Below are 14,841 nucleotides of genomic sequence, written 5' to 3'. Positions count from 1 at the left end.
TGAATACAACAAAATGAAAAACATCAGAATGTTTGTCTGATAAGCAGCAGCTCGAATTAGTAAACTTCTTGATGTGCTATATTAAAGTTTTCTCCAGTAAACCTGGAGGGGTATAAGTATCATATGGAGGTGGTCCGCCACAAGACATATTTGCATGCAGCCTATGCTAGAAGGGAAGCCATAAAACATGAAATTCTAAAGATGTTGTCCTCTTACAGTAGTCTACTCTTAGCCGTACCAAAGTCTAGTGGAGGCATGCGTCTTGATTTGGTTGTGAGATCCATCTGCAAAATAATAGTTCTGATAACAACCCAACACGACATAGTAGAGGGACCAATCAAAAAATCTACAGAGTACATTTTGTATTCATGATACATCTCTCCTTCTCCTATTGCCAGATAACCTTAATGGAGGAATCATGAAAACATCCCGCCTTTATTTTTGGGGGAAGGTCATACTGACTTAAAGTATCATCTTTCAGGCTGAATGTGAGCACTAGAGTTTTCATAACAGCCCTGGACACTGTTTAAGGACTGGAAGTATTAGATAAAGTTACACTCTATGTGGATGACCTGCTAGTAGCAACTGCAAATTGGGAGGAACATCTTAAACTGCTTAAGAAAGTTGTAAAGAAGTTCTTGAATAGTGAAGTCACAGCTAACTTAGAAAAGTCAAAATTTCCAAGGGACAAGATCAAATTTTAAGTCACACTGTCCCACCCTAAGGAGCTGTACCAGATCATGAAAAGATCACACTACTGAAAATTTTCCCCCTCTACTGATGAAACAACAACTGAAAGCATTTCTAGGACTTACTTCATTTTTAGAAGGTTTGTTCCTAATCAGTTATTGAACACCAGTGAATTGCTGAATCTCTCGCATAAGAATGGTAATTGGTTCTGGTTAAAGTAACTTCTGGCGTGCCACAGGGGAGTGTTATGGGACCATTGCTTTTCACAATATATATAAATGACCAGTAGATAGTGTTGGAAGTTCCATGCAGCTTTTCGCGGATGATACTGTAGTATACAGAGAAGTGCAGCATTAGAAAATTGCAGCGAAATGCAGGAAGATCTGCATCAGATAGGCACTTGGTGCAGGGAGTGGCAACTGTCCCTTAACATAGACAAATGTAATGTATTGCAGATATATAGAAAGAAGGATCCTTTATTGTATGATTATATGATAGCGGAACAAACACTGGTAGCAGTTACTTCTGTAAAATATGTGGGAGTATGCGTATGGAAAGATTTGAAGTGGAATGATCATATAAAATTAATTGTTGGTAAGGCGGGTGCCAGGTTGAGATTCATTGGGAGAATCCTTAGAAAATGTAGTCCATCGACAAAGGAGGTGGCTTACAAAACACTCGTTCGACCTATACTTGAGTATTGCTCATCAGTGTGGGATCCGTACCAGATCGGGTTGACGGAGGAGATAGAGAAGATCTAAAGAAGAGCAGCGCGTTTCGTCACAGGGTTATTTGGTAAGCGTGATAGCGTTATGGAGATGTTTAGCAAACTCAAGTGGCAGACTCTGCACGAGAGGCGCTCTGCATCATGGTGTAGCTTGCTATCCAGGTTTCAAGAAGGTGCGTTTCTGGATGAGATATCAAGTATATTGCTTCCCCCTACTTATACCTCCCAAGGAGATCATGGATGTAAAATTAGAGAGATTCGAGTGCGCACGGAGGCTTTCCAGCAGTCATTCTACCCGTGAACCATACGCGACTGCAACAGGAAAGGGAGATAATGACAGTGGCACGTAAAGTGCCCTCCGCCACACACCGTTGGGTGGCTTGCGGAGTATGAATGTAGATATAGATGTAGATGTAGATAGGTGCCTGGAAGATTTTAACAAAATAAAGCAAACTATAATCACTCATTGCCATACAATGATGCAGCACCTGTGGTTCATTCCTCGATGATGTCACTTTATTACTAATACAAAACATTTATTGAGAATTACACTTTCACAAAAAATATCAATGTTCAACAAACAGTGAGATTTCATCACTTTCTCAGTCAATAATCCACGGATAAAACAATTTTGAACGATCTATGCAGAGACCCTTTTACGTGTGTTCCAACAATGAAAAGTGTATAAAATCTGTGATTCTGTGTCCAATAAGCATGACTGTGATTCATGTAAATGTTACTAAATATATGATTTTGAGTCAGGGCACTAACTGCATAGAAAATATGATGACATCCCTTCCTTTGTTGGTTTTTTCTCCTTGGTTCTTTTTTCCAGTGAGATGATTCCAGTTGAGGAGGGACAGTGAACTCAAAACCATAAATGAGCAAAGAACATTAGAATAGCTATGAGTAGAAAATTATTTCGTTCTCACTCACAAACTTATCAATGAAGCAATTGCCTGAATGTTGTTTTTTAGAAATTACTATATTTGTAAAGTTTCCTTAATAATTCATTCACCAAATAATTTGTTTTCTATTTCTTATCTTACATTTTGTGTTTTTTTTACTAAAAGGTAACATCAAAATAATATGCTGAGAGATAACTTCCACCCCCAACTGCAGTTGAATGCTTGTAGTGTATACTGTTGAAATGATAACTACAAGTATTTAAAGGAGGTAATAAAATGTTTCACTACTTTTTTTTGCGCTAAACTTATAGTTTCATAATTGATAATGTTGTTATAAAAAGAACTATGATTTTGATGTATGTTCAAATATTTTATTTGAAATATCGATACAATTAAAACTGTGTGGGTCTGATTGGATTACATTTCTGAACAATGACATCTGCTGGCTTTCCCAGTGGACTAATATAACACAGATCTGTTGTTGTTGTGGCCTTCAGTCCAGAGACTGGTTTGATGCAGCTCTCCATGCTACTCTATCCTGTGCAAGCTTCTTCATCTCCCAGTACCTACTGGAACCTACATCCTTCTGAATCCACTTAGTGTATTCCTCTCTTGATCTCCCTCTACAATTTTTACCCTCCATGCTGCTTTCCAATAGTAAATTGGTGATCACTTGATGCCTCAGAACATGACCTACCAACCGATCCCTTCTTCTAGTCAAGTTGTGCCACAAATTTCTCTTCTCCCCAATTCTATTCAATACCTCCTCATTAGTTATGTGATCTGCCCATCTAATCTTCAGCATTCTTCTGTAGCATCAAGTTTCGAAAGCTTCTATTCTCTCCTTGTCCAAACTATTTATCATCCATGTTTCACTTCTATTCATGGCTATACTCCATACCAATACTTTCAGAAATGATTTCCTGACACTTAAATTTATAATCGATGTCAACAAATTTCTCTTCTTCAGAAACCTTTTCCTTGCCATTGCCAGTCTACATTTTATATCATCTCTACTTCGACCATCATTAGTTATTTTGCTCCCCAAATAGCAAAACTCATTTACTACTTTAAGTGTCTCATTTCTTAATCTAATTCCCTCAGCATCACCCGAGTTAACTCGAATACTTTCCATTATCCTCGTTTTGCTTTTGTTGATGTTAATCTGATATCCTCTTTTCAAGACACTGTCCATTCCATTCAACTGTTCTTCCAGGTCCTTTGCTGTCTCTGACAGAATTACAGTGTCATCAGCGAACCTCAAAGTTTTTATTTCTTCTCCATGGATTTTAATTCCTACTCCAATTTTTTGTTTGTTTTTGTTTCCTTTACTGCTTGCTCAATATACAGATTGAATAACATCGGGGGTAGGCTACAACCCTGTCTCACTCCCTTACCAACCACTGCTTCCCTTTCATGCCCCTCGACACTCATAACTGCCATCTGGTTTCTGTACAAATTGTAAATAGCCTTTCCCTCCCTGTATTTTACCCCTGCCACCTTCAGAGTTTGAAAGAGAGTATTGCAGTCAACATTTTCAAAAGCTTTCTCTACGGCTACAAATGCTAGAAATGTAGGTTTGCCTTTCCTTAATCTATCTTCTAAGATAAGTCATAGGGTCAGTACTGCCTCACATGTTCCAACATTTCTATGGAATCCAAACTGATCTTCCCCGAGGTCGGCTTCTACCAGTTTTTCCATCCGCCTGTAAAGAATTTGTGTTAGTATTTTGCAGCCGTGACTTATTAAACTGATAGTTCAGTAATTTTCACATCTGTCAACACCTGCTTTCTTTGGGATTGAAATTATTATATTCTTCTTGAAATCTGAGGGTATTTCGCCTGTCTCATACATCTTGCTCAGCAGATGGTAGAGTTTTGTCAGGGCTGGCAGGGGAACACAGATCTACAGATAAAAATAAAGATGGTGGAGTTCAATAAGGTAAATTGCTCTTGTTTTAAAGCAGGGAATTTTCGTGTGATGCACTACATTGCACACTTTTCAGTAAAATCATCCATCCTCAATGAAAGTTCCCTCCATATCATGACAGTTTGAATGTTCTAAAATACCCCCCCCCCCTCCCCCATTTGCAAACTGTTAAAAGCTTGCCATTCCATTTAGTAATGACTCATCTGGCTCTCATCTAAAAGACAGGAGGGGAAAATGTTTCAGCAGTAATTATGCTGAAGTCATCATGATTCATGATTGTCCCCTGGACATTACAAAAGGCGGGACATGTTTCTTAATAGGGCATGTGATCACCACATATGACAATGCGTGATCTGCATCATGCTCTCATGTTGGCCACAAGGTTGATAAGAAGTTCTTGTGGTAGGGCATTGCATCCCTAAACTAGTCTGGTTGACAACTGATAGATGATTGATTAGATTAGATTAGATTAGTTTTTCGTTCCCTACACCTGTGCTAAGGAGATCCTTGTGGATGTGGAACATGTCAATTTTTTTTTAAGCTGAAATAACAATAGTAATAGTACGAATATATACAATACATCATTTGTTTCTATTAAAAAATTCGTCAATGGAGTAGTAAGTCTTTCAGGCTCCTTTTAAACTGATCTTAATCTGTAACTAAATTGACGGTCCCTGTGGACATGCTGCAACACATCTTCCCAATGCATCTCACATGTGCTCAATGGGTTTTAAACCAGACTGTTTGGCAGGCCATTCATTTTGTATATAACAGCATCATCTGCAAAAAGCATGATTTTATTATCAATATTGTCTGCAAGGTCATTCATATACAATATGAACACCAAGGATCCCAACACACTTCCCTGGGGTATACCAGGAGTTACTTCTCCATCTGGTGATGACTCTCCATCCAAGATAACATGCTGTGTCCTCTCTACCAGAAAGTCCTCAATCCAGTCACAAATTTCATTTGATACTCCATATGATAAAACTTTTGACAATAATAGTAGAAGTGGTTCTAAGTCAAATGCTTTCTGGAAATCAAGAAATACTGCATCTACCTGGTTGCCTGGATCCAAATCTTTCAGTGTGTCATGTGAGAAAAATGCAAGCCAGGTTTCACATGATTGGTGTTTGCAGAATCCACGCTGGTTGGGACTGATGAGGTCATTCTGTTAAAGATACCTCATGATTCTACAACAAAATAATGTCAAGGATGTTGGATGGTAGTTTTGTGGATCACTTCTACTACTCTCCTGGTAGATGGATGTGACCTGTGCTTTTTTCCAAGAACTGGGCATGGTTTTCTGTTCAAGGGATCTACAATAAGTTAACATGAGAAATGGGGCTAACCCAGCTGCAAATTCAGTATGGAATCTGGAATGGATTCCACCAGACCCTGGAGCTTTGTTCAGTTTTAATGATTTCAACTGTTTCCCAACCTAATACTTATTTCATTCATCTTTTCAATAGTACAAGGATTGAACTGTATTTTTCTCTGTAAATGAACATTTGAACGCGGAGTTAAGCATTTCAGCCTTTGCTTTTCTACCTTCAGTTTCAGCCTGTCTCATTTGCCACTACAGCCATGACATATAACTAGAATTTCTTTGGGTTCTGCAAAAGATCATTTGACAACATTCTGCTACAGTAGTCACTAGAGACATCACACATTGCTCTCTTGAAAGCCAAACACATTTCATTCAGCGTCTCTCTACCTACAGCTCTACGTTTTGTTTCACACCTGTTTTACAGTAATCTCTGTTTCTTTCTAGTGACTGTACACCATGGAGGTTCCCTCCCATTATAACTGTTCTGTAAACTTGAGCCATAGGTCCTCTACATGGTCCTACCTTGTGCTGAAAGTTTCACATTCCTCACTGAGATAAGACACTACTAGTTTTTTATAGAGGTATGTCCCTTTGGTTGTTGTATGGAGTGTCTTTTCTAATATACTGCATATGTATAACAATACTTTGTGTGTGTGCGAGTGTATACCTGTCCTTTTTTCCCCCTAAGGTAAGTCTTTCCGCTCCCGGGATTGGAATGACTCCTTACCCTCTCCCTTAAAACCCACATCCTTTCGTCTTTCCCTCTCCTTCCCTCTTTCCTGATGAGGCAACAGTTTGTTGCGAAAGCTTGAATTTTGTGTGTATGTTTGTGTTTGTGTGTCTGTCGACCTGCCAGCACTTTCATTTGGTAAGTCACATCATCTTTGTTTTTAAATATATTTTTCCCGCGTGGAATGTTTCCCTCTATTATATTCATAACAATACTTTTCTTTAGACTTACTTCGTAGTTTATAATTTCATATATCACATAACCACACACCTGCTTACCAGCAGACTTATCATTTTCATGATAATGTTTCTTATGCTTTTTCCACATATTTCAGTTCTTACTGCTTAGTGGGAATTTGTTATGGCATATTACATTAGATTTATAATTTGGGTCATTAGAAATGTTTTATTAAATAAGTTGTATCGTATGAGTCTGTGATCGATAAACTGAATTGATATATCTTTATATTTTTGTTTATTAGTTATTATTAGTGTATGGAACGTGATGATACACATAGTTATGTGGTCGACCTCCAGTAAGTGGTATATGTTTTCCTAGTGAACGACAACATGTAATCCAATGTTTTACCTTCAGTTTGTACTCGTCAGTATATGACTATATGGTTTTACTTCAGTTGTATCACAGGCATTGTATTAGCATTATACCATGATTATCTACACATAACATGAAATATTATCCTACATTTAGTTGGTTCTTTTTTACATTATGACACATATACTTTGCTCCCTAGTTTAAGTCAATACAGTATGCAACTGTTCACTTATTTTATTCCTTAATTTATCTGTGACTTCGATGTAACTTCCTGTACAGTTTGGTACTGTTATTTTATTACATATTGCTACTGTATGTAGGACTTGGACCACCTTCCTTTTTTATATCTACTACGTCATACTGTTACCATTGTGTCTGAACACAGGGGCCTGAAGACAGCGTAGTAAATTGTTGAAACTGGCAGCCAAATAAAATCACAGTTTGGAAATTAGACAGCTGAAAGGTGTTTGATTTGACGTTCTGTACTGAACAGCTGAGTCCCACAACTATCTCTGAAAAGTTGGACATTCAGAGGTCTTTTATCTAGTTTACTGAACATACATATCTTTCTGCTTGGTTTAGTTGTCCTTTGTACTTTGGTATTCATTGTTGCCACAACTGTGTCATAGTAGCTGATACCAATTTTGATGTGGACATCCTCAAAGAGGTCAGGTCTATTTGTTGCCAATAGGTCTAATACATTTGCATCATGAGTCCCTTCCGAACTACCTGTTTCACAGTGTCACAATAATGTTGACCAGTGAATGTACCATTTTCAAAGATTTGGAGGTCAGTGTGCCCCAGCAACATTATCCCTCACCACACTGTGACACCTGGACCACTAAAACAATCATGTTTGACAAAGTTCCTAGGTGCTTTAATTGTTCCCACCTGTCACCACATGAGGGTAAATCCAGCATTGTTGAACATGATTGTTTTGATAGTCCAATGTTATCGTGTTGGAAGACATAATGCTGCATGGGTGTATAGACCCCCAAATCTTTGAACACAGTACACCCACTGGTCAGTGGCATTATGAAACTACACTTTCCCCTGTGGAGCTTTTCAGGGGTATATTCAGCCAGACTTCATTTTGGAGATGACACAGCACAACAGCATCAAACAGCATGGGAATGAAAGGATGTTTGGCAAAAGGACTGGTCTGTCCATTTTCCTGACTTAAATCCCATCGAGCACATGCTGGATGTGTTGGGGGGGATGTAGTGTGTAGCACATCCACATGCACCGACAATCCTCCAACAACTGTCATACCCAATGGTGGAGGACAAGAATGCCCTATCACAAGAACTCCTTACCTACCTTGTGGCTAGCATGGGTGCACATTGCAGAGTATGCATTGCCATCCATAGTGATCACACACCTTATTAAGAACCACATCCTGCATTTTGTAATATCCAGGGAACCACCACGAATCACAGTGACTTTGGCATATTTACTGTCTTAATGTGTCATTTGTGTTGATCTCATTGCATATTTCTTTCAGTTACCTTCTGTACTTTATATGTATGGTCCAAGATTCATTAAGCTATGTTACTTGGGAGTGATACATCATTACTTTTGTCTATAAGTTCTGCAGAACAGTATATTTTGTTGACGCCAGCCTGCACAGGGAGAAAGGATCATCGTAATAAAATAAGAGAAATTAAATCTTGCATGGAAGGTTTAAATGTTCATTTTTGCAGTGCAGTATTCGAAAGTGGAATGGTAGAGAAATAGCCTGCCAGGCATTTAATTGTTAATTGCAGAGTAGATATGTAGATGTAGATTAAGCAAAAAGAGAACTAGAAGAGAATGTTCATGAGTGTATGAAGATGTTATTTCCAGTATAAGACAGCTGGTGATGAACTACTTACCTGAGGGGTGATGAACTACTTACCTGAAGAACTATTTCACTGCCAAGCTAAGACTTTAGCTTCACTATTACACTTAAGAAAATATCCACAGAGGAAACTGCAAGTGCCTGAAATGTCTTTGTTTTCTCTTCTGGAGGTTCAGATGAAGGAAGTAAAACTGGACATAGTAAGAATTCAGCAGAAAGCAAAATCACACAAAACAACATGTCAGCCTTGCGAGGAAAGCGCTTGTTGAATTCGGGAGAAATACATCCATTACAATTGCAAGAATGGAAAACTGGACATAGTAAGAATTCAGCAGAAAACAGAATCACACAAAACAACATGTCAGCCTTGCGAGGAAAGTGCTTGTTGTATTCAGGAGATACATCCATTACAATTGCAAGAATAGATAAGGGAAATCCCTTAATAGTTATGGATAAAGCAGCATATTGTAAGAAGATGGAACACCTGTTGGCTAGTCCAAATGCAATATTTTAAATGTATCTGGTGAAGAGTATCAAAAGAAAGCTGGAAAATCTATTATCAACTCCAGAATGGACAATTCTACCACCAAAACTCTCCCACTCCAACACCCTGCTTCACACAGAATACATAAGACTATCAATGATATACAAAGAAGGATAGATACTGAGTCCTAGTGAATGAGATTAATGTCACAATATACTTTTTGATGAGTCATTTATTGATAAAACTGGAACATTAACATTGTACCTGAGAAAAACATTTTCATGAGCTCCAACATGATGTCAGTATTTAAACAAAAACGCAAAAATAAAAACATTGGAAACAAGGGAGATTTTTGGGAATAAGACTACTCCACATACATGTGACATAGTCTAATTTTGATTGTGACTCAGCTATTTCAAATACAAAGAAGAATTATATAAATAGTCATTTGCACTGCTAAGAGCTTTGCCACTTTGCCACGAATAACTGATGTTTTGGAGAATTTTATACAATAGGTGTGGAACTAATATAGGCCTACTGCCACTGCTATAAGGATGAAAGATTAGATATATGACTGCAAAGTAAAGTAGCACTACGTAATTATCACCATTTCTTAGATTAACTTCACCTTGAATGTGGAGAGTGGAGATGATCTCTATTGCCTAAATGTTTTGGCTTATAAAAGATCTGACAATAATGTAGTATCAGAAAGAATTTGTATAATTTTAGTAGATATAATGCTTATGGGCTGCTGATTATGTGGTTGCCACTGACCAAGGAAGCACACCATTAATCAATCACTCCGAGAAAGTCTGAGAGATCACACTGTAACATGGCAGAATGGGGCAACACATTTTGAACACTCTGATACCGCATTAATCACAGATCTCAGTACTAAATGTCACCCATCACATCAACCACATAGATGACAATAACTATGCTGCGTACAGCACTTACTCATTATGTATAGAAGTTAATTTTGTTTATTCATATATCTGTTAGTATTAAAATTCTAGTTTCCTACATATTTCATATTTAAGTAACTTTCTAGCTCACAATTGGCTTCATTATTCATTATTTGATAATAACAATATTTTTGTTATGTCAATATGTAAGCATTAACAGTCAGATCTTGAACGTTCCCACAGCAGAAGTCACTTATCCTGTAAAACACATCTCTTCTATGAATATTGCAAATTAATGTTAGCAGTTCACTGCATGCCATAAATTAACAGCACTTCAAGAATTAATTAAAATTATCATTGTCAATCATAACTATGTGTGATTTCACATGATTCGTTATTACAACATATAAAATTATTTGCAGGAGAAATTTGTTATGTAATCCTGTAATTTATCATGAGCATAATTTCAATAAATTATTAAATTTTATCTATAAATTATAAATAATGCTTCTGTAATAACAACACATCATTTAAAGTATTATTGTAAAATTATAAATGTCATATGGGTGAGACTATTTTAACACAACTACTCACTGAGCCTCTATGACATAAACACTACATCAGTTAAATGTAAAATCTTATTTTTTTTAATATACTGGACATTTTCACTGAAATCTATGTGTCAATAGCATTGTTTAATAGTTACATAAGTCACCTATCTTCTAATACACAAGTTGGACCACAGGCACAAATATTGAAAATCAACACTAATTACGAAAGAGCAGATATACAGGGTTATTACAAATGATTGAAGCGATTTCACAGCTCTACAGTAACTTTATTATTTGAGATATTTTCACAATGCTTTGCACACACATACAAAAACTCTAAAAGTTTTTTTAGGCGTTCACAAATGTTTGATATGTGCCCCTTTAGTGATTCGGCAGACATCAAGCCGATAATCAAGTTCCTCCCACACTCGGCGCAGCATGACCCCATCAATGAGTTTGAAAGCATCGTTGATGTGAGCTCGCAGTTCTGGCACGTTTCTTGGTAGAGGAGGTTTAAACACTGAATCTTTCACATAACCCCACAGAAAGAAATCACATGGGGTTCAGTCGGGAGACCGTGGAGGCCATGACATGAATTGCGGATAATGATCTCCACCACGACCGATCGATCGGTTTTCCAATCTGCTGTTTGAGAAATGCCGAACATCATGATGGAAGTGCGGTGGAGCATCATCCTGTTGAAAGATGAAGTCGGCGCTGTCGGTCTCCAGTTGTGGCATGACCCAATTTTCCAGCATGTCCAGATACACGTTTTTTTCGCAGAAGAAAAAGGGGGTGTAAACTTTAAACCGTGAGATTGCACAAAACACGTTAACTTTTGGTGAATTGCGAATTTGCTGCACGAATGCGTGAGGATTCTCTACCGCCCAAATTCGCACATTGTGACTGTTCACTTCACCAATAAGAAAAAATGTTGCTTCATCACTGAAAACAAGTTTCGCACTGAACGCATCCTCTTCCATGAGCTGTTGCAACCGCGCCGAAAATTCAAAGCGTTTGACTTTGTCATCGGGTGTCAGGGCTTGTAGCAATTGTAAACCGTAAGGCTTCTGCTTTAGCCTTTTCTGTAAGATTTTCCAAACCGTCGGCTGTGGTACGTTTAGCTCCCTGCTTGCTTTATTCGTCGACTTCCGCGGGCTTCGCGTGAAACTTGCCCGCGCGTTCAACCATTTCTTCCCTCACTGCAGGCTGACCCGTTGATTTCCCCTTACAGAGGCACCCAGAAGCTTTAAACTGCGCATACCATCGCCGAATGGAGTTAGCAGTTGGTGGATCTTTATTGAACTTCGTCCTGAAGTGTCGTTGCACTGTTATGACTGCCTGATGTGAGTGCATTTCAAGCACGACATATGCTTTCTCGGCTCCTGTCGCCATTTTGTCTCACTGCACTCTCGAGTGCTCTGGCAGCAGAAACCTGAAGTCAAGCTTCAGCCGAAGAAAACTATATGAGTTTTTCTATGTATCTGTAGTGTGTCGTGACCATATGTCAATGAATGGAGCTACAGTGAATTTATGAAATCGCTTCAATCATTTGTAATAGCCCTGTACATACAGATTATTTAAGTGGTCTGCTTTGGGTACATCATAACATCAAGCAAGTAACTAGCCCACCATGACATGTAAGGAAAGTAAATAATTCACAGGGAGACACCTCAGAAACACAGTAACATACTCCCTCCTTGTTCTACAAATGCCATTTCCAAACAATAACAATGGCCTACTAATGAGAACCTGAGAAATCTACCCAATAATTCCACTTCTTCAGAAGAAGTGTGGGAGAACACTTTTCAAGAGTGTTCAAAAGCTTAGTACACCAGAAGATTCCTGAGAAGATTCCAGATGAAGATCCAAAATATCACGTCTGTGCAAGAGCAAAAATAATGCCCAGGTGACATCATTTTAATTAAGCTTGTCACTAAATGCATAACAGGTTAAAAATTGGATTTCAATAATATGTTAATTTTTTTTAGGTCTATGTAAATGATTATTCTTTACATGCTGAAGATAATTTGATTATATTCCCCATAGGAAGGAAAACTAAAAGGCTATGGCTTTGAGTTTGTGGAAAGTTTTGGTATTGGGCTGCTGATGAGGCTTCTTGAAGACCAAGTTTTGAAATATTATCTCCTTGCTATTATGAGTGTTTTGAAGAAGAAAGTGAGCTCAAAAACACCAGTGTTCACCTTTCTGTTTGCAATCCACCCAGGTTTCTCTATTTATGTATGACTTTTATGTTTTCAATAGTGCCTGTGCAAAACAGCTATTTATTGTGTAATTAAATATGCAAATAAAATATGGGGATTTCATCAGAATTATCACTTGTTGTAATATGGAATCAAATTACATTATTTCCAAAAATTGTAATAATATTACTGACTGCTGAAGTGTCATGATTTTCAGTTTATTAGGTCCTTGAGTATGTGATAATGACCCACTTTCCTTATGAAAATGAACAATAAATTAACTGCAAACTGTACATATGCCACACTGTTCAACTATTTTATTACTGTTTCATGTACTTATTGTTAATTATCTGTTTGATTATTTATTTGCCATTCATTGAACTATGTATTTCAGTTATTTTGTAATCGATCCGTTAGGAAACTTTTTGTTGTTATTGATATTTGCATAAATACATATTGTATCCATATTGGATTATTATTCTGTGGTTAATAACATTTGTCCAAGTTTATATTAGCATTATTGTGTTAATCCTGATGACATAAATTGCATGTAAATATGCTCAAAGGTGGAATAAAACATTTATATAAGGAAATTAAATTCTACTGTACCAACCTGTACAAAAGAGATACAGTTAAGCGGTGTAACATTTCCTTACACTCAAAATTAACCAGGAAATCATTACATTGGGATCACAATAAGGCATGGCACAACATTCTGTGTGCTCAATATTATTTCAAGAGAATTATCTCTGTGTCAGACAGAGAAATTTTCTCCTTGTCCTTGAGGAGGAGATTTGGGTTGGTTACACCAAACATCCCCCATTTACCAGTATTTCATTTATTCACCCAAACATAAGCAAGGCTCACAAAGAACTGGACATGGCAGAAGAGGCCAAATATAATCTTAGCTTAGTTCAAAGATGGATGCATCGATGTTGGTGGTGATTTCATCAGGACCACATCCGCATAGTCTCCTACATGAGAATGAGATCAGAATTTGTGAAGCATTAGATCAATATGGATGATGACACTAAATGAATCTACTAACTGATGCCTTATTTAGTGGTTGTTATTGTCAAAGTTTTGTGGAATAACCATGGATCTAAAAAATAGACATACTGTGCTGCAAGCCTTAAGACATTGATTTATTTTTATCAAATACAATCACTTTAGTTCATATTGATGGCTACAATGAATAAATCACAGGTGTGAGAGTATTAGTGATAAGGATAAAATATTTTATGTGGGATACCATTGTAGATTCGAGTTTCATTTCTTACTGAGTGAACATGGACAGTGTCATTTGGTCTTGTATCATGTTAATGAACATTTAACATTTAAAGTCTTTCACAATCATTTACAAATCTTTCAGCACGTGAATGCAAAGATATGACAGAGCTAGATGAAATATTATCCCAGGACGTAATTCACATGGAAAAATGTTATGGAAACAGGCAAACATCACTACAGTAAAGGGATTTTCCAGTGTTTTAAACGTTTTCTGCAGCATAGGCTGTGTTTTCACTGATGATGTTAGCTGAAAATATGACAGTTTGTGCCAGTGTTATAAAGAGTTTCACAAACATATAAAAATAATCATTTGAGTAGTTTACCTCTATTTCTGAAGGAAGTGAAGAAAGAGGATTTCCTGTTACATCTAGTTTTTTGATATGTTTCACATTTTTCATGAATTCTAAAGGAATTTCTTCAATAAAATTATCTCTCAAGTAGCAGTACTGCAGCAACTGAAAAATAAAGTATCACTGAAGCACTAAGTATATGAGAAATTAGGGTTGTACATAAGGGGCAATAATAAATGAGAAGAGACATATCATTTATATCATTTTCTTAAAGAAATAAAAGCAGAAGAAGGAAGAAAAGTATTGTTATAGCTACTAGAATGTGTTTTGACTCTGCAGTAGAGTGTGTGCTGATTTCAAACTTCCTGACAGATTAAAACTGTGTGGCAGACCAGGGCTCTAACCTGG

The 14,841-nt window shown here is 37.2% G+C and overlaps 1 protein-coding gene across 3 annotated transcripts in view; it reads right to left on the bottom strand.

Moving 5' to 3' along the window:
• LOC126458486 (leucine-rich repeat protein SHOC-2-like) overlaps positions 1-14,841 on the bottom strand; it is a 180,679-nt gene that overhangs the window by 74,784 nt on the left and 91,054 nt on the right. For all 3 annotated transcript variants that reach the window (XR_007585642.1, XR_007585643.1, XM_050095578.1), the window contains exon 4: positions 14,467-14,598. Coding sequence is in view for 1 of the 3 variants with exons in the window: in XM_050095578.1 (XP_049951535.1) it covers positions 14,467-14,598 (132 nt within the window). In the remaining 2 variants the exon portion in view is untranslated. The remainder of the gene's footprint in view (positions 1-14,466; positions 14,599-14,841) is intronic.

This window comes from Schistocerca serialis, chromosome 2, assembly GCF_023864345.2.
Source record: "Schistocerca serialis cubense isolate TAMUIC-IGC-003099 chromosome 2, iqSchSeri2.2, whole genome shotgun sequence".
Taxonomy (NCBI): domain Eukaryota; kingdom Metazoa; phylum Arthropoda; class Insecta; order Orthoptera; family Acrididae; genus Schistocerca; species Schistocerca serialis.
Note: the sequence above shows the minus strand (reverse complement) of the source record. Positions and strands in the feature narration are given on the sequence as shown.